Genomic DNA, 20,928 nt, shown 5'->3' on the forward strand with positions numbered 1-20,928 from the left:
ACCAGAAGGATACAGCTTTGGGATCAATGTGTGTGCAAACATGCTGTTATTGGTTCAGGAAAAACACATCACTCCACGACTTTACGTGAATATATATATATATATATATATATAAAAAAAAAATGTATGGCTTTTTGTATTATAGGTTCCATGTAAACAAAAATTGGTGGACAACATATGGTGCCAGCAGAAAGGGGAGCGTTTCTCGGCACAAGAGACATTCTCCTACTTCTCCAAGACAGGGATCAAGAGTGAGAATTCTATAAGCCATCAGCATAATTGATCCAACATCTCTGGATATCCAGAACTAATTTGCTACATGGAAAAACGCGAGCGGCCAGCCACGAGGACTTTTTCCGCAGCCGACATCCTACCATCATTAACATAAAACAAGATCTGTCACCACCTACAAAAAAAATAAATACTTTATAAAATGAATATATATATTACCCACTACTTCCAGGTAAAATCCCAGATATTACTTCCAGAAATCCCTAATGTACAATGCGCACACATACACCCCCTGCAAAACACCGACATTATCTGAGGGAGCAGAGATTCACCTATTATTTACCTTAATACCATAGCAGAGCAGGTTCCCATCCCTACAACACACACATGCGTGAGAAGCATAAAGATTGCATACGTAGCCAAACCAACGCTCACACATTAACCCTCTCAAGGCTCCATGAAATTCATGCCAGATCAGCAAGAAGAGGCATAGGTGGCTGTCTAGAATTAACTCCTGAAATGCAGAAGAAGATGCTTCTAGGCTGTTGTGCCCAGTCCTCAGGTGAGCAGGTGGCCTTACTATGGGCATGAAGGAGGAGAGGGGGGGGTCATGGTGGGGAGGAACTGGATCAGCAGGGAAAGAGTTAACATCCACTGCAATCTCCTGCCAGTTGCCCTATAGCAGTCCAGTGCTTTATACGTGTACATACTGTATATCCATTAGGGTTACGCTAATGTTTTCCTTGGGTCCAATAAAACAACATTATAGAAGAGAAGTATACAGAGGAGGTGAAGCTAAGAGCATTGACCATGGCACTCATGGGCACCCACCACAAGTGGCTTACATCAGGGCACTGCATGCCAGGCACATACAGCTGGTAGGGAGAGTTTCTGTGGGTCCAATTCCCGAGGCTGAGTCTTCCAGGATTAGCAGAGTCCACTTTGTGCCAGGGCTGTGGGGTGCTGGGGCCAGCTGGCAGCAGAGAACTGATTAAGATAAGATTAGCTCCACGCCCACCCCACACACACCTACTATCCACACAACATACCAGCTCCCCTCCCCCAATGTAAGACCAGTATTGCACCCACTCGGGCTATCGGCGTACCCAGTGTTTACACAGCCCCCAGGGCACGGCACACCCCCACCCGTGCCCGCCTGCACCCACAAAGAATACGTGCACGTACACACCTATGAGTGAGGCGCCCAGCCCTGTGCCCACGGTCGGAGCTCCCTGGGGGTATGGGCAGCCCCTCAATGCTCTGCACCCCAACATACACTGCTGCGGTGCCCACAACTGCCAGGGGCAGAGAAGGGCAGGGCTCTATTAAGCAATGCAATGCTAACGCTGCCCCCATAGTCACTATAAGCCCAAAGCTCACCTATACCCGTGCACCATCCTTTATGCACTGTACCCCTATGCCATGCACCGACCCCCCCACTCCATTGACCACGTATAGCCCGCTCCGTGCAACATCATGTATCCCAAGCCCGGCTCCCTCCCTCATCTCCTCCGGTTACCTTACTGCATGTGAGCGGCTCTGTCAGTGCAGTCCCGAGCTCCTCATCTCACAGCCACCCGGCCGCCATCTTCCAACGTGACGTGGGGACTCACCCCTGACCTGCAATATGAACAGGAGCCAGGAAGGGAGAGCGAGAGGGAGGAGGAGGAGGGCACGGGGAGAGGTGGTGACACAGCTCCGAGGGGAGGGAGGAGGGAGAGGAGGGCACAGGACACAGAATAGAGGGCGGCAGAATGGCACAAGGAAGGAGGAGAAGGAGAGAGGGGCACACATGTATCTGAGGAGGGGGCACGGTGTACCAGCTCTTACATCACCCTCCGCTGGGGTGTCGTCACAGGGAATGCCCCTCATTATTACCAGACCCATAGCCATGCCATGGTGACCTCCTCTAGGTTGGGGGTCGTAGGGGCAGGGCTCACCTTTGTCTCATGCTCCTATATATGGTGCATTGTATCTGCGTGTATTTCTCGTGTTACGGATAATGGTCAGATGCCAGGGGTGCCAGTTTTCATGTATACCCAGGGTAGCTTGAATCAGTGACCTCAGGATTGCAAGCTGCCACACCTGGGGCCAACTTCTTCCGTACCAGAGGTAACTGTATCCCTAGCAGGGGGAGGTCACAACTGATAAATGTTCCAAATGTATGAAAAAGAATTCTTAGAATATGGATAGATGGTATAGATTATTTTACAAGCAAAAAAAAAAAAAAAGGCTGAAGGAGGGCTAAGGGTTCACATCTGTGTGCTATACATTGGTAAACTAGCTGAGATATATATATATATATATACCACTAAATTCTGCCATGCTGACCTATACATGCACTGGATCGATTCATTTCAATAGATCAAATGTGGTCAAGAAGGGACCATGGGGGGGAGATTTATCAAAACCCATCTAGAGAAAAATTGCTGAGTTGCCCATAGCAACCAATCAGATCTTTCTTTCATTTTTGAAAGAGCCTCTCAAACATGAAAGAAGCAATTTGATTGGTTGCTATGGGCAACTTTTCCTCTGCACAGGTTTTGATAAATCTCCTGCTATGTGCGGTCATCGTATACGTGTATGTCATCTCAAAAAACAGTATAGGCTTAGAGTACCCACTTTTAAAATGTGTTCACACTCTGTGTATTTCTTGTGTATTGTGTCCATTTCAGGACATCGTCAGCCGCAACTCCGTCAGGTGAAACGGCATCCCGCCTCCTCCCTCACACCAATTGCCGTCATCCTTCAGCCACAATTCCCTCATCCGAAACTCCCTCATGCCTCAGAGGATTCTCCCAGCAGGGGGTATTTATCAAAGGATTTATGTGTTTTTTTTTCTCGTAACTTTGGCGCAATTCTTTGGCGCAGTGTCTTTGCGCCAAAGTTTGGCGCATTCTCTCCACTGTCATTTTTTAAAATCACACGGTCCTGTGTGTGATTTTTTACTTTGGTCAGTAATTCATCATTTGCGCCAATCGATCTTTGGCACAATTTTGTGCCTTTAGGGCTTTTTTTGGCGCAATTCACTGCCAAGAAATTTTGTACATGGAAAACACACATAGCAATGTCCGAGAATGTAAAGGCGTCAAAATACATTAAAAAAATTATAATAATTGTGAAAGCAGCGACGCCTCCAGGGCTGCGCTCTACTATCCTGCGACATAGTTGTCTCTGAGGAACCTTCACCCTCCGTTGAGCCAGCATTAGACATGGCCACACAGGTTCAGGAAAGGTAAGCACTAAAGTAACCAAAAGAATAAATAAAATCCATTTCACATGGCGGCTATAAACCCCACAAAAGAAAATAACTCATGTCGCTTGCTGATATACTGCAGGAGGGACTCCGAAATGGCTGCTCTACTGGGTAAAATACGCGTCCTCTGTGGTGGGAAGTTCTGTATAAAAGGCGCTGTGAACAGCTGATTTCAACATTTGCGCCAAAATTACTAACAACGTGCACCAAATGATAAATCTGGTGCATGTCCACGAAAACCAAAGTGAAAAAAAGGGTAAAAAGAAGCGTGTATAGCAGAGTCGAAACTGAAACTTGCACGTGTACTACAGACACTACATGTGCTACAGAGTCTGTATAGCAGAGCCGACACTGAATAGTGTGTACAGCAGAACCCGTATAGCAGAAAGACGACACTGACTCGGCTCAGCTACATGAAAGTTTTTTATCTGAAGGATGACGGAGTTTCGGATGAGAGACTTTAGGATGACAAAGGAGGCCTGACGGCGATTGGCCCGAGGGAGGAGGCGGGACACCGTTTCACCTGACAGAGGACGGAGTTACGACTGACGATGTACTAAAATGGACACCGTACTTGCTGTTTTAGGGTAGGGTCACACGTCCCATATTTTGCTGCATATTTTTTGCAGCTGCTTTTCCTTCCCATTGACCTCAATAGATAGGAAAATATGCAGCAGCAAAATACGGCACATGTGACCCTACCCTTAGACTATGTTGGTGCTGTTACAATCAATAGATATGGCATGGGTATATGTCTGAATACCTTTCTGCCAGTTTACTGACGTATGCCACAAATGGAGTGTAAAATCCAACTAATCAAACAGTTAAATCTATGTTGGGTATGCACAGAAATGTTAGGACATTGTATTTACAGTCTGCCACAATGCAAAGAACGTTTTTCTGTTAGAATTGAAAAAAAAATTAAATAAAAAAAAAGATCAATAACCAGTAGAAAGCAGAAATGATTGGAAACATTTCTTGCCACGCAATATGACTGCCTATAGCACAGATTGCTGAGAAGTATTGCATCTAATCTTTAGAAACAATTGTGCCATGTGTGGCCAGCTTGCTATATATACTATAGAAAACCTAGATTCTCTGGGGTCTCTCAGCTGTAATGCATCATTCTCCATAGCTTCATTGTATATTCAGCCCTATAGATCCCCTTTGCATGAAGCAGCTGAGCCCCCATCTTCCTGTTATTTGCATATGGGATACATACGTTTTCTGACACAGTGGCAGAGTGGGGGCTGTGCGTCCTTGTGAGCAGGGCTGGTCTGGCATTGGTGCATAATAAGGTACAGGAATGATGGGCCACTACAAACAATTCACCCACCCCCCATATGGGCAAGCCTGAGCTTTTCCTGCAATGCATATCAAATGTCAGCCGTATACCCTGCTCTGTGGGCTGCACACATACCGGTAGGGTGATTCGTTTTTTTTCTTGTGTCATCATTGCAGGGGAAAAAAAGTGAACTGTCATGTGTACATACTAAAATAGATAGGCAAATTGGCTGTTTTGCATGGATAATATAGGCTCAGCAGCACAGGTGATCCATACATAGAATATATACATTGATGATGCTGTAAATTCAAATAGGCGTTCATTGCCATGCTGTATGCAACAGCCATAAGCCAGATACTATCACCCTCTACCATCAACAAAAATCAACTAAAAAGGATTTAAAATGTCAAAATACAGCAGTTTGGGACAGGCATCAGTTCTGTCCATCATATAAAACTAGCATGTCCTTTGGCATACCACACTGTACGTGAATTTACATTGGTTTTAGTTATTTGCACTGTATTTCGTGTAAATGAAGGGAAATTACATCAGATTACATGCAACCATTTAACCCTTTTTAAGTCCTCTGGCACAAAATTGTAATTTGGCTTCATATAACCTATAGGCTTCCCTCAGACACAAATTTTGGTTGGCATTATTTTGGCCTTTTTCCCCTCACATGATGCAGTTTACTTATTAATTTTTTATTTTTTTTGCCAAAATGGTACGTATGGATGGTTTTATGTGGCATTTTTCCCCTGGTGATTTATTTTTTCATTGCAAGGCGTGTATTTCTTTCTTCATGTGACTCCAGAAATTTCTGTTTAAGAACTAAGGGGAAAAAAACACCCACAAACATGTACACTAGAGATGAGCGAACTTACAGTAAATTCGATTCGTCACGAACTTCTCGGCTCGGCAGTTGATGACTTTTCCTGCATAAATTAGTTCAGCTTTCCGGTGCTTTGGTGGGCTGGAAAAGGTGGATACAGTCCTAGGAGACTCTTTCCTAGGAATGTATCCACCTTTTCCAGCCCACCGGAGCACCTGAAGGCTGAACTAATTTACGCAGGAAAAGTCATCAACTGCCGAGCCGAGAAGTTCGTGACGAATCGAATTTACTGTAAGTTCGCTCATCTCTAATGTACACATTCACAGTTTTTTTCTGGTATCTTTTTCAACCAATAGATGTAAATGGGAGGAAACATACACAAATTTCTTGAACAAAAATAGCAAAGCTAGAGCATGCAGCAGTTTAGAAGAAAAAAAACTGCCACCGAGACACAAACACCACCAAAGGGTTAAAACAAAGCCATAAAAAAAAAATCACCATGTAGATTATGGCATCTACCTAAGGTCGGTTTCAGACAATTGTAATACCGCCACGTTTTTGCATCCTATTAAGGCCACCAGTGGCCGTAAAAAAGAGGCCGTATTATTGTTATCTGAAACTTGCCTATGGTTCTGTGTTACTTACCCTTATCCACTCGCTGTTTTCTACCTCTGTAATAAATATGAAAATAAATACCCACATTTTTTATGCACAGATTCTAATGCTTGATAAAGACCTCTGTGTAGGTCGAAATGTTTCATTGTGTCCGATGTGTCAATAAGGCAGGGTTGAGGAATCTTCATCTGGAAATATTAGAGGGTGGCCGAGCCGATCGATTCAGTCAGCGCTAGGACCGCGTGGACATTGTCAGTCCCCATAGACTGCAATTTATTCTGTGCAGTATTGCGCCGAAAGAATGAGCAAGATTATTCTATCAACAGCAGAAGCTTCGCCATGGAAAGTCCATACTGTGCACTGTGCAGCGGAATCAAACTGACAGCAATTCGCTCATTCGGATTTTGCTGCAGATTCTCTGCTGCTGATTTTCTTACCCATTGACTTCAGTAGGTAGGAAAGTCAGCAACAGAAAGTCTGTCACAAAATATGCACGTGTGATAGAGCTTTTTGAACTTCTTGCTTTTTTTTTTTTTTTTTTGCATTTTATACATATCGGGCATTTTCTTGCAATTTTCAAGTGTTTTGAAGAATTTATATGCAGTAAAATGCCCAAATCATATAAGAATACAAACAAAAAAACACGTAAAAAACATATTTTGTCGAAAAATGAAAAAAGGCTCAAAACAAGTATGCCCTTATTTTTATGGCTGGTATACAGTAATTATGGCTTTTTTGTTGCTAAAAATGTCATTTTACACTTCTAAAGACACTCCAGAAAACTATATGTGAACATAGCATTAAAAGTTCCAAAACGTAGTTTGTGCTCTGTTCTCTATAAATATGGCATGCTTATACCAACATGCATGAGAACGACACATTCATACATGTGCAGTGGGACGTGAAGTGTTGGCAGCATTCATACTCGGCAAACAAGTTGTACATCTGTGGACCAAGCTGAAAACACACATTCAAGTATATACTTGTTCTCCCTTAGTCATTATTAAAAAGAACACATTTTATCTAACAATATGTAACACATGAGCTAATATGATGTATTCGGTAACAGTGGTTCTGATTTACTAAGAGGGTTGTTTCAGACTTGCAGGATTCCACTCTATTTACTATGGGGACGCACAGGTTGTGGATAAAAAAAAAAGTTCTGACCTTGGTAAGAATTTCCAGCTATGTATTCACATGATTTTAGGTGAATTTATTAGTAAACAAGTTGGGTTGGTCGGAAATTAAGCCACGCCCTCTTTTTCAGCTTTTCTAAATGAATTTGGTGCAAATTCTGATGCGGACACAATTGTGGTGCACAAACTGATAAAAAAAACAGTCGGGAACACAATAGTAAATCAGGGCCAGTGTTGGCAGAAGCATCATGGCTTATATATAATTCAGACCTGTTCCCTCATCCCCTATGACTGGTTGATAATCATTTTATTTCTGTTTCTTTATTTGCCAAACCCAAGGGCAACATTATAAAGCAGGACAAATTATAATGAAAAGACTAAGGCTATGTGCACACACTATTTTTGTAAACCCTTTTTTAGATGTCCTTTTGTTTTGTTTTTTACAGGAAAAGATATAGCCCAAAAATTGATGTTTTTGATTGTATTAAAGCACATTTCTGTGCTTAAAAGGGGAACTCCGGTGCTTACACATCTTATCCCCTATCCAAAGGATAGGGGATAAGATGCCTGATTGTGGGAGTCCCCTGATAGCTATCACGCCCCCTCCCGTAGGCTTGCATTGAGGGGCGGAGCGTGACGTCACACGGGGGCGGAGGTGTGATGTCACACGCCACCGGCCCTGCGGTCGACCGTAATCAGACCCGGAGCGAACACGCTCCGGGGACTGATTACAAACGGGGTGCCGCGTGCATGATCCCGGGGGTCCCCAGCGGCGGGACTCCCGTGATCAGGCATCTTATCCCCTATCCATTGGATAGGGGATAAGATGTGTAAGCACCGGAGTACCCCTTTAAATACTTCCCAACTTACGTGCCAAAATAGGGCCATATTTTGGCACATAAATATCTAAAAAAAGATCCTTATGCGTAATAGTAAAGATGCCCCCTGATGAAGTTAAATAGGAGCAAAACGTGAATTGGAGTCTGCACACACCGTGTGTACAAGGCACATATGGGGGCTCCTACTGTCTGGTAACCATCTATCCCGTTTTTGGTGAGCATTGGTTGATTTATTGTATTTGCACTGTGCACTGTTATTCTGCATTATTATTTCTTATGTATCAGGATATGTCTTTTTGTTTAATGGAGCCATTGATGTTATATCGTATCATTATATAAACTAGTTGTTATTTTGCCCTTTCCTGAAGTGCATGTAGTTTTTTTTTTTTCAATAAAGAGACATTCTTTGATATAGTATTTAATACTGCTGCATGTGTTTTTTTAAGTATTATGTAGTTCTCACACTTCACAGGTTAACTTACCCTTTTTGCATTTGTTGCCTTCCTTTTTACTTAAATTTTATTTTAACTTTTATTTTAAAGAAGTAAAAAATAATATGTCTGGGCATTCGGGAACAATATAGCCTTTTGACAGTTTTTTTTTCAGGAAAAACAGATGTTTTTGGGCTCAGGCCCAAAAAACACTTTTTAAAAACACCTTAGGGTATGTTCACATAATGGAGGACACAATGCTACATTGGATCTGTTGTATCATGGATCTGCACTCTGTTGATTGGTTAATTTGCTTTCCATAACTCAAAACTGTTTCTACCACACATTTCGGGCTCTACTCTGTATGTCGCCAACAGTAATGTGAGGCGGTCATTATAAAAATACTGTACTCTAGAAACAGGCCTTTTTCTCCTTGCACTTTTAAGAAAAGATTTGTAATAGAAAATGCAATTCAAAATGCTACTTGTGAACAAGCGCTAACGGGAGAATGGGTGTTAGACATAAGCTAACATTTTATTTATTGAGCAACATTACTTTGTTGGCATAGCTGAAAGTTTCGAGAAACAATTCCACCCTTTCCTGAAAATTATAGCGAAGGCTAAGAGGCCTGCAAATCTATCAGTAACATGTACATACTAGCTCTGCATAGCCTGCCAAGACATTACCAAGCAATTCATTCTTTACCAGTAAATATGCCTGCCAAGTATGAACACTTTGCATATTGCATTAACTCTTTCAGGGTCACAAGGGCTTACACCACATTGATTAGCTGGAAAAGTAAAAATCAGCATTGAGTGTGCACTATTGTCTATCCCCCCCCCCCTACCCCTAGAGAATTGTAGTGGCACTCTGCATTCCCTAAAACCGTAGCCCCTCAGTCCCAGATGTTAATACTGAAACAAACTGAAATGCCATCTGTTCTGCAAATGACTACTAGAGGGATGTGTGGAGGGGGTTCCTGACAAGGGTTCTTCTTGACCAAAGGGCTTCTCGACAGCTAATCATCCCCACTGGCACAGACTGGGTTAAATTCTATTAGGCGCTCGTGATCAGTATCATTACAATTCCAGCATGTTCAGCCACAGAGGAAACACTAAGAGATAATGATTATAATTATACAAACCAACGTGGTAACTTTCAAAGGGGAAATAAAATGATGGTAAAATTAATAGCTTCCTTATGCATGTGTTGTGGCTGTAATTCCTCGAAAGGCCTTTGGCAGAAGAATTAAAGGTGTAACCCTATTAAAAAGCCAAACTGACTGAACATAGGAATATCAAGTAATATCAAGACATTTCCCCCGCCCCCTTTTTTTATTTTTATTTTTTTAAATAAATACACTGAACATGAAAATGGTAATGTAGAACATACATAGAGCAAACGTGATCTATCAAAGTGGACCTTTAGTGAATGTCATGGATTTCATGTTCTCTCTTCTTTATAGAAAGAACATTTGCCTTGTAAATGACCTTAGCCTTTTCTTAAAAACACAGTGGCACATTTTCTGCCAGGATGCTCTCTAAAAGGCGAGCCCCCCTCCTAAAACACCACACACGCTTTTGTCCAATTATCTGCAGGAAAACAATCCCTTCTCTTTATCTCTACATGGATCCTTCATTAGTAGGATTACAATAATCCCGATTACCATACGTTTAGAAATATAAACTGCAATAGTTAAACCTACCCAACCTAGGGTTACCAGATCGGCTGAGTAGATCCAGACACATATGATGGACAAGTGGAGATTGATTCTGAATCTGTAAACTGTTATATTTCTATTTACTTGCTTTCCCCCACTGATAGGCCTGCTTCTCACAAACATATAAGTATACATCCATAGGCCAGCTTCACATGAGCCTACGGAAATACGTCTGTAATACAGACAGTATTCCATCAGTATTCCATCTGTATTTTCTACAGTAAATAATGATGGGCTGTCTTTTAGAATTACATTTTGAGAAATAAATGACAAAGTAAATTAACATACAAATGCAATACAGATCAAATACAGATTGAGTTTATGGGGTTATTCAGCAATAGCACAAAAAAAAAGAGCACCACCCTTTTTTTGCAGCTGTCTTATGCTTAAAAAGGCCTTCCTTTTATTTATTTTTTATTTTTTTAAAAACGCTCGTCAAATAATACAATTTAGTATGCATTACCGGACGTTTTACCATAAAGTTCCATCAAAGTGGAAAAATATGGCTGCCTTTTTTCCCAGTAAAATATCCAAATAATGGACATTAATTGGAAGAAAAGACAGGAAAAAGAAAGTGTTAACATGGCCACAACTGTATTTGAACCCTTTAAAGGAGATTTGTAAATCACTTCTATTAAAAAATCTTAATCCTTCCAGTACTTTTTAGGGGCTGTATACTAAAGAGAAACCCAAAAAAGAAAAGCATTTCCTCTGATGTCATGACCACAGTGCTCTCTGCTGACCTCTGCTGTCCATTTTAGGAACTGTCCAGAGCATGAGAAAATCCCCATAGCAAAAATATGCTGCTCTGTTTAACTTTCTGGCACCAATTGATTATAAAAAAAAAAAAAAAGTTTTCCATGGGAATCCCTTTAATGACTCAGCGTTTTCATTTTTGTGGTTTTATTTTTTGCTTCTTACATTTTAAAATGTATAACTCTTTCAATTTACCATGTATAGGGCCATAGGATGGCTTGTTTTATGCAGGAACAATCGCACTTTGCAAATACATCACTTTTTTTTACCACAAAATCTACCGTAAAACAAAAATAAAAATCATTGTTAGGGTATGGTCCCACATAACACTAATGAAGAGTATTTCATGTTGTGCAAAATGTGCTGCGCAGGAGGAAATACATAGCATATTCTGCTTTGAGAAAATACACAGGGGTACCTAGTGTCAGCCCTGTGTTTTCAGTAAGGTTTGGGGCAGGGCCATGCGTCACATTTACGCCAGCATCTGGCCCCACCCCCAAACATCACTTAACACACAGGGCTGCTGCGGGGTAGCCTTGTGTGTATGCTGATCAGACAATGCGCAGCATGAACTACGCTGCGTAAGTGCTACGTGGGACTGTACCCTTAAATTGAAAAAAATAAAAAACAACACAATTTTGCAACTTTTGGGGGATTTCTTTCTATAGAATGGACTTTACAGTTGAAATGACATGTTATCTTTATTCTGTAGCTCAGTACAATTATAAAGATATCTAATAAAATTATTACTTTTTGTAAGAAAATTAGTATGCCTACAATTGCCCTATTCTGACATCTATAACTGTTTTATTTTTTTTCATATACTTTGCTGTATAAGGCTAAGTTTCCACTTGGTTTTTTTCTGGCAGTTTTTGGAGATCTGCCACTGCAGTTTTTGAGCCAAAATCAGAAGTGGATCCATAAGAGAGGAGAAGTGTAAGTCCTTCCTTTATATGTCCTATTCCTTTTGAATACACTTCTGGCTTTGGCTCAAAAACTGCAGTGGCAGATATCCAAAAACTGCCAGAGAAAAACCAAGTGGAAACTTAGCCTAAGGGCTCATTTTTTGCACCGTGATCTGTGGTTTTCATCGGTGCCATGTTTGTTTAGATGGGACTTTTTGATGTGACAAAAAAAAAATACTATTAATCATGTGGGATCACTAATGTAAATTTTTAATTGTCTGGACTATTCTGCATGCAGCATCACAAAATGTATTTATTTTTATATAGTTTACATTTTTAATATGGGAAAATAGAAAAAAGGGGTGATTTTTAAATATAAAACCTTTCTTGTTGCTCCACCTGAATTTCTGAGCTGAATTGCTGGGGGGACTTCACATGTCTGCACCTGTAACAAAAATTTCCCACAAGCTCGCTCTTTGAGCAAAAACTTGATAGGAGAGATGCAGCTCTTTGTAAATTTTCAGGGGTAAATAGAAGGCATAGTTTGTCATAAATTTGGAGCCTTCATGAAGCCACACTCCAAATATGTGATGCCATACCCACTTTTGTACCTTATCCCGCCCACTTAGTGAGTATGGCACAGTGGCCGACATTTATCATTGTCTTTAGACTGTTTTTTGTGTCTACAAAAGGCACAAAAAGGGTTTATTTGCACTTTTTTTGCGCCTTTTGGTTTACACATTTCGGCTGATTTTGAGTTGCAATCCACTGATTTTGACAATACACATGATATGGACGGGTTTTATGAACTACACCTTTTTGTGAAAAGGTGCAAAAAAGGCGCAAAGCCACTGAAAAGTCTCTAAAACTACACCAGGCCAGACTTAGCTGAGCTTTTTGTTGTGTATGTGAAGAGAGAAATTTCAGAAAATGTGACCTGCACAAAATGTATCAAATGCTCTGTAACCATTTAATAAATGTGGTGCTGCTACACATTACCAGCACACAAAAAAAGGTGTAGAAAAATGCTTCACTTACACCTACAATGATAAATACCGGCCAAACTGTAAAAAAATCACAACATTTTTGTGCAAGGGTTGTGTTTGCATGAAAATTTGGCACAGAAATAGAATTAATACTGATCCAATATGTAGAAGTTCACATGAATTTTTTCCATCTATATACCGTATATACTCGAGTATAAGCCGAGTTTTTCAGCACGATTTTTCGTGCTGAAAACACCCCCCTCGGCTTATACTCGAGTGAACTCCCCCACCCGCAGTGGTCTTCAACCTGCGGACTTCCAGAGGTTTCAAAACTACAACTCCCAGCAAGCCAGGGCAGCCATCGGCTGTCCGGGCTTGCTGGGAGTTGTAGTTTTGAAACCTCCGGAGGTCCGCAGGTTGAAGACCACTGCGGCCTTCAACATCATCCAGCCCCCTCTCACCCCCTTTAGTTCTGAGTACTCACCTCCGCTCGGCGCTGGTCCGGTCCTGCAGGGCTGTCCGGTGAGGAGGTGGTCCGGTGAGGAGGTGGTCCGGGCTGCTATCTTCACCGGGGAGGCCTCTTCTAAGCGCTTCGGGCCCGGCCTCAGAATAGTCACGTTGCCTTAACAACGACGCAGATGCGTCGTTGTCTAGGCAACGGCTCTATTCCGGGCCGGAAGCGCGGAGAAGAGGCGCCCCCGGTGAAGATAGCAGCCCGGACCACCTCCTCACCGGACCACCTCCTCACCGGACAGCCCTGCAGGACCGGACCAGCGCCGAGCGGAGGTGAGTACTCAGAACTAAAGGGGGTGAGAGGGGGCTGGATGATGTTGAAGGCCGCAGTGGTCTTCAACCTGCGGACCTCCGGAGGTTTCAAAACTACAACTCCCAGCAAGCCCGGACAGCCGATGGCTGCCCGGGCTTGCTGGGAGTTGTAGTTTTGAAACCTCTGGAGGTCCGCATGTTGAAGGCCGCAGTGGTCTTCAACCTGCGGACCTCCGGAGGTTTCAAAACTACAACTCCCAGCAAGCCCGGACAGCCGATGGCTGCCCGGGCTTGCTGGGAGTTGTAGTTTTGAAACCTCTGGAGGTCCGCATGTTGAAGGCCGCAGTGGTCTTCAACCTGCGGACCTCCGGAGGTTTCAAAACTACAACTCCCAGCAAGCCCGGACAGCCGATGGCTGCCCGGGCTTGCTGGGAGTTGTAGTTTTGAAACCTCTGGAGGTCCGCATGTTGAAGGCCGCAGTGGTCTTCAACCTGCGGACCTCCGGAGGTTTCAAAACTACAACTCCCAGCAAGCCCGGACAGCCGATGGCTGCCCGGGCTTGCTGGGAGTTGTAGTTTTGAAACCTCTGGAGGTCCGCATGTTGAAGGCCGCAGTGGTCTTCAACCTGCGGACCTCCGGAGGTTTCAATACTACAACTCCCAGCAAGCCCGGACAGCCGATGGCTGCCCGGGCTTGCTGGGAGTTGTAGTTTTGAAACCTCTGGAGGTCCGCAGGTTGAAGACCACTGAGGGCGAATGATGAGAAGAGGATGATGAAGGGGGGTGTGTGGGATGATGAAGGGGGGTGTGGGGATGATGAAGGGGGGTGGGGATGATGAAGGGGGGGGGGGTGTGGGATGATTACAAGGGGATGATGAAGGGGGGATGTGTGGGATAAGGGGATGTGTGGGATGATGACAAGGGGATGATGAAGGGGGGATGTGTGGGATGATGACAAGGGGATGATGAAGGGGGGATGTGTGGGATGATAAGGGGATGTGTGGGATGATGACAAGGGGATGATGAAGGGGGGATGTGTGGGATGATAAGGGGATGTGTGGGATGATGACAAGGGGATGATGAAGGGGGGATGTGTGGGATGATGAGGATGTTAATGACGGGTCTGGATGATGACAGGGGGGGATGAGGTATTTCCCACCCTAGGCTTATACTCGAGTCAATAACTTTTCCTGGGATTTTGGGTTGAAATTAGGGGTCTCGGCTTATACTCGGGTCGGCTTATACTCGAGTATATACGGTACATGCATTTTAGCAACATTACAAAAACAACAGAAAAAAAGGAACAATTATAAATGAAAAAAAAAATTCTAACAAATTGTGGACCAAAACGTTACCAAAAACAGAAAAAGTGTAAAAAAAAAAAAAAAACCTAAGGAAAATAAATACATTTATGGCCTAATCATTTATGTGATTAAAGGGGTATTCCAGGATTATTTTTTTTATTTGACTTATGCTACAGGGGCTGTAAAGTTAGTGTAATTCATAATATAGTGTCTGTACCTGTGTGTGATTTTCACCCCAATATTTATTTTTAACAGCATACAAAATGACTGTTGTCTCAGATTTTTCCCAGGTTGCAATGCGGCCGAGACCTGACTCACTAGTCAGCTGATGACAGGGAGCCTGTCTGCTTCAATGGGTGGAGGTATCGCTTGGTGGGAGAGAGATCAATCTGCAACTAATGCAACAGCTGTAGGCACCCTGATTGAAAACCACAGGTCTTTTGAAAGGATGCAGATCATTTATGTTTCAATGGGTGGCGTGGCTGATGTGCTGGAGGGAGGAAAATGGAATTATGAGATTTGTAGGCAAAAAAGAAAAACTCAAAGAGGAAATACCAGTTCACAAAAAGCTAGCCACAGTGTTATGGTAATCTCACAACATTACAATACATTACAATCACAACAATTTAGCCCCAAGACAAGCGCAGATCCTTCCTAAGTATGTCCATTACTGCCTGCCAGGTACATACTAAAATCACTTTATGGTGGATAACCCCTTTAAGCCCTTATTGACAGAAAAAAAATGAGTGCAACGGTGTACAGTAGATCTATACTGTGAAATCATTGTATGCCAAGGATGCCAACCTAATTCTATCTTTTTCTGGAAAACCTCTTCAAAAATCACAGACATCTAACATTGTTTACAGACTAAGGACGTTTTCACATGGCAGTATTTTGGTCAGTATTTTGTATCAGTATGTAAGACAAAACTAGGAGTGGGTGGACAACATAGAAGAGGAGCCAATCCTTCCATTATATGTTTCTCTGAGCAGGTTCAGGTTCGACTTACAAATACTAATGCAAAATACTGATCAGTATACTGTTATGTGATAGGGGTCAAAAACCATAATGAATGATAAAGTTATGTCATATACAGATACAGCCACCACCAATTGTGCATATGTTCTTTGGCTCCTTTTTTTTTTGGCAGTGTTTTTTTTTTTTTTTTTTGTGCCAAAGTTTTGCGACTTTTCATTTAGAAGGTTTTCCTAAAAGAACATACCAAGTGGTGATTTCAGTTGATATCATGCAGTGGCCAGGAATTTATGATGTGCAACTTTTCAGTTTGTCGCATCTTTTGGTGCAACTGCGCTAACTTAGGCGCAATACACCAACCCTGACTTGGCTTACAAAACTATCTGTGAACAGCAGTATTAAAAAGTTGCACATTTTGTCGTACGGGTTAAAAAGTCGCAAAAAAAGTCACAGATGGGCTCCATAAAAAGAGGAGTACTGAAGTAAGAAATGTGATCAGCATCATATTTATCACATTCCCTGAACCATGTAATACATTTGGTGCAGGTACACAGTTCCCACCACACAAATGAATGGGGTAAAAAGCTGTGCACGTGCATCACTCTTCGTGAATTTCCCTCATTCTCCCATTATAGTACAGAAGAGAAGGTGGTAGTTTGGGGATGGGAAGGGAGAGTAACATCAGAAACGTATATGAGCTGAAAAAGACCAGATCAAGTGATTTCCCAGCTAATCCACATCTACGCTACGGGATGCATTTCCACTTAGAAACCATATCAGGGTTACCACACTCTAGACAAATTGGCCCTTTTTCCCCCCGGAGTCTCCCCGTTGTGCTGGAGGGGTTGTTCTCAGAAAGGAACTTTGCTTCATGTTTTATGGTCCTGCCCCCCTTGCCCAGTAATATTGGAATTCATGCAAGCTAATGTTAGAGAGAGTACTCCCATGGCAAATTCCCTGGTCCCCACAACTAGTGCTTTTATTGATAGGTGCGGACAATTACCCATTGAAAGGGAGGGCACTGTTGTGCAGGATTTGTATTATAGCTAAGTCAGTGCTACTCCGCAAGTGGAAATCTGCAAACTTACCAGACTCAGATGAATTAGCCACAGCAATTAATCTTACCTGCGCTTATGAATACATTATAGCTCGAGGTAATGACACATACGAAACATTCTTATCTAGGTGGGATTTGTGGAGTAAATCCCCATATTATGTGGGGAACTGGGGATGGGATGAATCTTACATCTCTTTTGAGTCGCCAAACTGGGGAATATCTGTCGAGGACTACAGTTCTAAGGTTCCAATTGTTCCTCTACCGGATGCAACGCATGGCAAGACTAACCACAGTAGTGCATTGATTATTGTTGTACAATTTTCGTATAATCTTTAACCCCTTAAGGACGCAGCCCTTTTTCACCTTAAGGACTGAGCCCTTTTTCGCAATTCTGACCACCGCCGCTTTACGAATTAATAACTCGAAAACGCTTTTACCGAATATTCTGATTCTGAGATTATTTTTTCGTGACATATTCTACTTTATTTTGGTGGTAAGTTTTCGGCGTTTCTTGCATGCTTTTTTGGTGAAAAATCCCAAAATTTCATGAAAATTTTGAAAATTTTGCATTTTTCTAACTTTGAAGCTCTCTACTTGTAAGGAAAATGGATATTCCAAATACATTTTATTTTTATTCACAAATACAATATGTCCACTTTATGTTGGCATCATAAAATGGACATATTTTTGTTTTTTGAAAAAATTAGAGGGCTTCAAAGTAGAGCAGCAATTTTCAAAAATGTCATGAAAATTGCAAAATCTGAAGGGACAGATGTTACAGAACTACATTTCCCAGCATGCCTGGGCAGTCTAGGCATGCTGAGAGTTGTAGTTTGGCAACATCTGGAGGGCTACCGTTTGGGCACCACTGCAACAGTGGTCTCCAAACTGTGACCCTCCAGATGTTGCAAAACTACAACTCCCAGCATGCTTGTCTGGCTTTCTGGGCATGCTAGGAGTTGCAGTTTGGCCTTCCTAGTGGTTGCCACAGTAAAGATCACTTTACTTTCACTTTCATTCCCTCCCCCCCCCCCCCCACCATAGTTTCCCTACCTGAGCTAGGATCCAGCAGTCTCCAGCGACGATCCAGGGTCCTCAGGCATCTTCTCCTCCAGGTACTGGCTTCCATCTTCTCCCCACATTCCCCTCGACATCCAGGGGTGGGCAGAATGGGGGGTTGCCATGGTGGCAACCCACTGTTCTGCCCTGCCATTGGTCAGAATCAATTCTGACCAATGGCAGGGGATAGGAGGAGATCGCAGCACTGCGACCTCGCTCCTATCCCTCAGGATGAACAGCTCTGATCATCCCTATTTTCCGGGTGATCGGGTCACCAGAGACCCGATCAGCCCGGAATAGAAGAAAATCTGCGATCACCGACATGGTGATCACCTCAGTGATGTCCCGGGATGCCTGCTGAATGATTTCAGCAGGCATTCCGGTCCGGTCCCCGGCCGGCTAGCGGCGGGGACCGGAATTCCCACGGGCATATGCATACGCCCCACGTCCTTAAGGACTCGGGATGCAGGGCGTATGCATACGCCCGGCGTCCTTAAAAGGTTAAGTCTACTCTACCTGCTTGTTATGTAATGACATACCGACATACCGACTTGTTGTTGTTTACAGTTGTGTGTTTTTCCTGGAATACCTTGCCAGTTTGTATACATAAAACTTTAATTAAAAAAACTGTTCTTTAAAAAAAAAAAAAAAAAAAAAAGAAAGAAACCATATCCGGGAGTGACATTTTTGTGCACTTGGCTTTACAGATCCAAATTAAAAAAAATGTGTACCTTATAAACTATGGCCTGGATTCTCACAAAAAAATGTGTCAGAATTCATATGGATTTTCTCATGTGTGAACATACCCTTAAAGTGCCTTTATATACATGCTTTAATAATGTGTACCATTTGGCTATTTATTGATTGACCATGAGTGCGGGCCATGACATCACAAGGGGTAGGACCGCAAAAATGCTGCAGCCAGTTGTTAGCTGCAATTCAATAGGGAATTGCAAAATGCTATATCCACTTGGTATTTTTTTGGTTTGATATTTTTTTCTTTCTGTTTGGCATTTTCTGCCTTTTTAGGCTAAGTTGCAGTTTTTCAAAAATGACTGTTGAGACTATATCATTTTTTCAGCAAAATCTTGCTGTTTTTCTCCCAAAAACACCATAAATAACGGCAGGTGGGTTTTGCATTGGCATTTTTTCTGGCGTTTTTTTCTTCTTTTTTTTGTACTTATTAGATTGAAAAAAAGGGATGTACATAGGCATCTTATGATAATATAGTTGGGTACTATGGAAAAAAAAAAAACAGAATTGGTACCTAAGGCATTTATTGACAGCTAGGGAACGAATTCTGAAGAAAAACAACATTTTATTTTAGGTGGAAGATAAGAAGCAAGCAGGGACATCAAAGAGTCGGCAGGGAGTAATAATGAAAAAGGGTTAAGATCATATATGAATTTAATTTGGATATTAAAAAATAAATAAATGATTAAAGAATTATGTGTGTGTTTCATATTATTAATGTTTAATTAATTCTGTGATGTTCCTCTGGGATTGTAAACCTAGGGTATAGGTTTGCAGGTTGCGGGTGTAATAAAAAATAATAATAATAAAAGAAAAAAAATCATCTATTATTATGTCCTTACATATAATAGTTATTATTTTGATATCCTTCCTTTAGTCCTCTTCTGCATCTTTTCTTTTTTGTGGTACCCAACAAAATTCAAAAAAGACACCTCTGAAAAGTAAGAGGTAGGTGGAGTGTCCTTAAAAATGATTTCAGGGACTTAGGCCGCAAGCTTAACCCCTTCCCGCAGAATGTCATATATAAACGCCGGGTTGTGCAGTGCGTTTGCGCATCCCGGCGTTTATAAATGACATTCAGTTAACCCGGCGATGCGCAGCATCGCACGGGTTAACTGGCAGAAGTCCCGCTGTTTCCAGCAGGGGACAACTTCTGCTTCACCCCCAGGACCATCCATTGATGGTCCTGGTCAGCGATCACTGTGATTGGTCCCTGTGGACCAATCACAGTGATCTGGGGTGAAAGTTGAGATCCCCCGCACTGCCCGCCCCTGGAAGTGTTGGGCAGAACGGGGGGCGATGGCTGCGGGGGCTCGCGGCATAGGTGGGGGAACACGTGGGGACCGGCGGACTTACCTGGCGGGACCGAGGAGCACTGCGGGACCGGCCACGTGGGCGAGCAGCGACGGGACCAGCAGGTAAGTATAGGGTCCTCAGAAGCAGCAGTGAAGATCTTCACTGCTGCTTCTAGGAGTCTGAAAACTACAACTCCCAGCATGCCTAGACAGCCTTTGGCTGTCTGGGCATGCTGGGAGTTGTAGTTTTGCAACATCTGGAGGGCCCCAGTTTGGAGACCATTGTATAATGATCACCAATCTGTGCTCTTCCAGCTGTTGCAAAACTACAACTCCCAGCATGCACTGACTGTCCAGGCATGCTGGGAGTTTTAGTTCAGCAACATCTGGCCCTTCAGATATTGCCGAACTACAACTCCCAGCATGCCCTTCAGCTGTCTGGGCATGCTGGGAGTTGTAGTTTTGCAACAACTGGAGACACACTGCTTGGGAAACATTGTTTCTAACTCAGTGTTTCCTAACCTGTGTGCCTCCAGCTGTTGCAAAACTATAACTCCCAGCATGCACTAACAGACCATGCATGCTGGGAGTTGTAGTTTTGCAACATCTGGAGGGCCCCAGTTTGGAGACCATTGTATAATGGTCTCCAATCTGTGCTCTTCCAGCTGTTGCAAAACTACAACTCCCAGTATGGACTGACTGTCCAGGCATGCTGGGAGTTTTAGTTCA

General features: G+C 42.8%; 1 protein-coding gene across 7 annotated transcripts in view; it reads right to left on the reverse strand.

Moving 5' to 3' along the window:
• Nucleotides 1–18,247, reverse strand: part of HIC2 (HIC ZBTB transcriptional repressor 2) — a 60,124-nt gene extending 41,877 nt beyond the window's left edge. Inside the window, exon 1 of one of the 7 annotated variants that reach the window (XM_056532017.1) lies at nt 18,146–18,247. Coding sequence is in view for 5 of the 7 variants with exons in the window: in XM_056531958.1 (XP_056387933.1) it covers nt 1,063–1,091 (29 nt within the window). In the remaining 2 variants the exon portion in view is untranslated. Of the gene's footprint in view, nt 1–574; nt 619–1,062; nt 1,169–1,750; nt 2,143–2,171; nt 2,411–18,145 lie in introns of those variants that run through there. The other 6 variants (XM_056531976.1, XM_056531986.1, XM_056531996.1 and 3 more) reach the window with 6 other exon arrangements.
• Between the last annotated feature and the right edge of the window lie 2,681 nt (nt 18,248–20,928).

The sequence above is a fragment of the Hyla sarda genome, chromosome 1, assembly GCF_029499605.1.
Source record: "Hyla sarda isolate aHylSar1 chromosome 1, aHylSar1.hap1, whole genome shotgun sequence".
NCBI lineage: Eukaryota > Metazoa > Chordata > Amphibia > Anura > Hylidae > Hyla > Hyla sarda.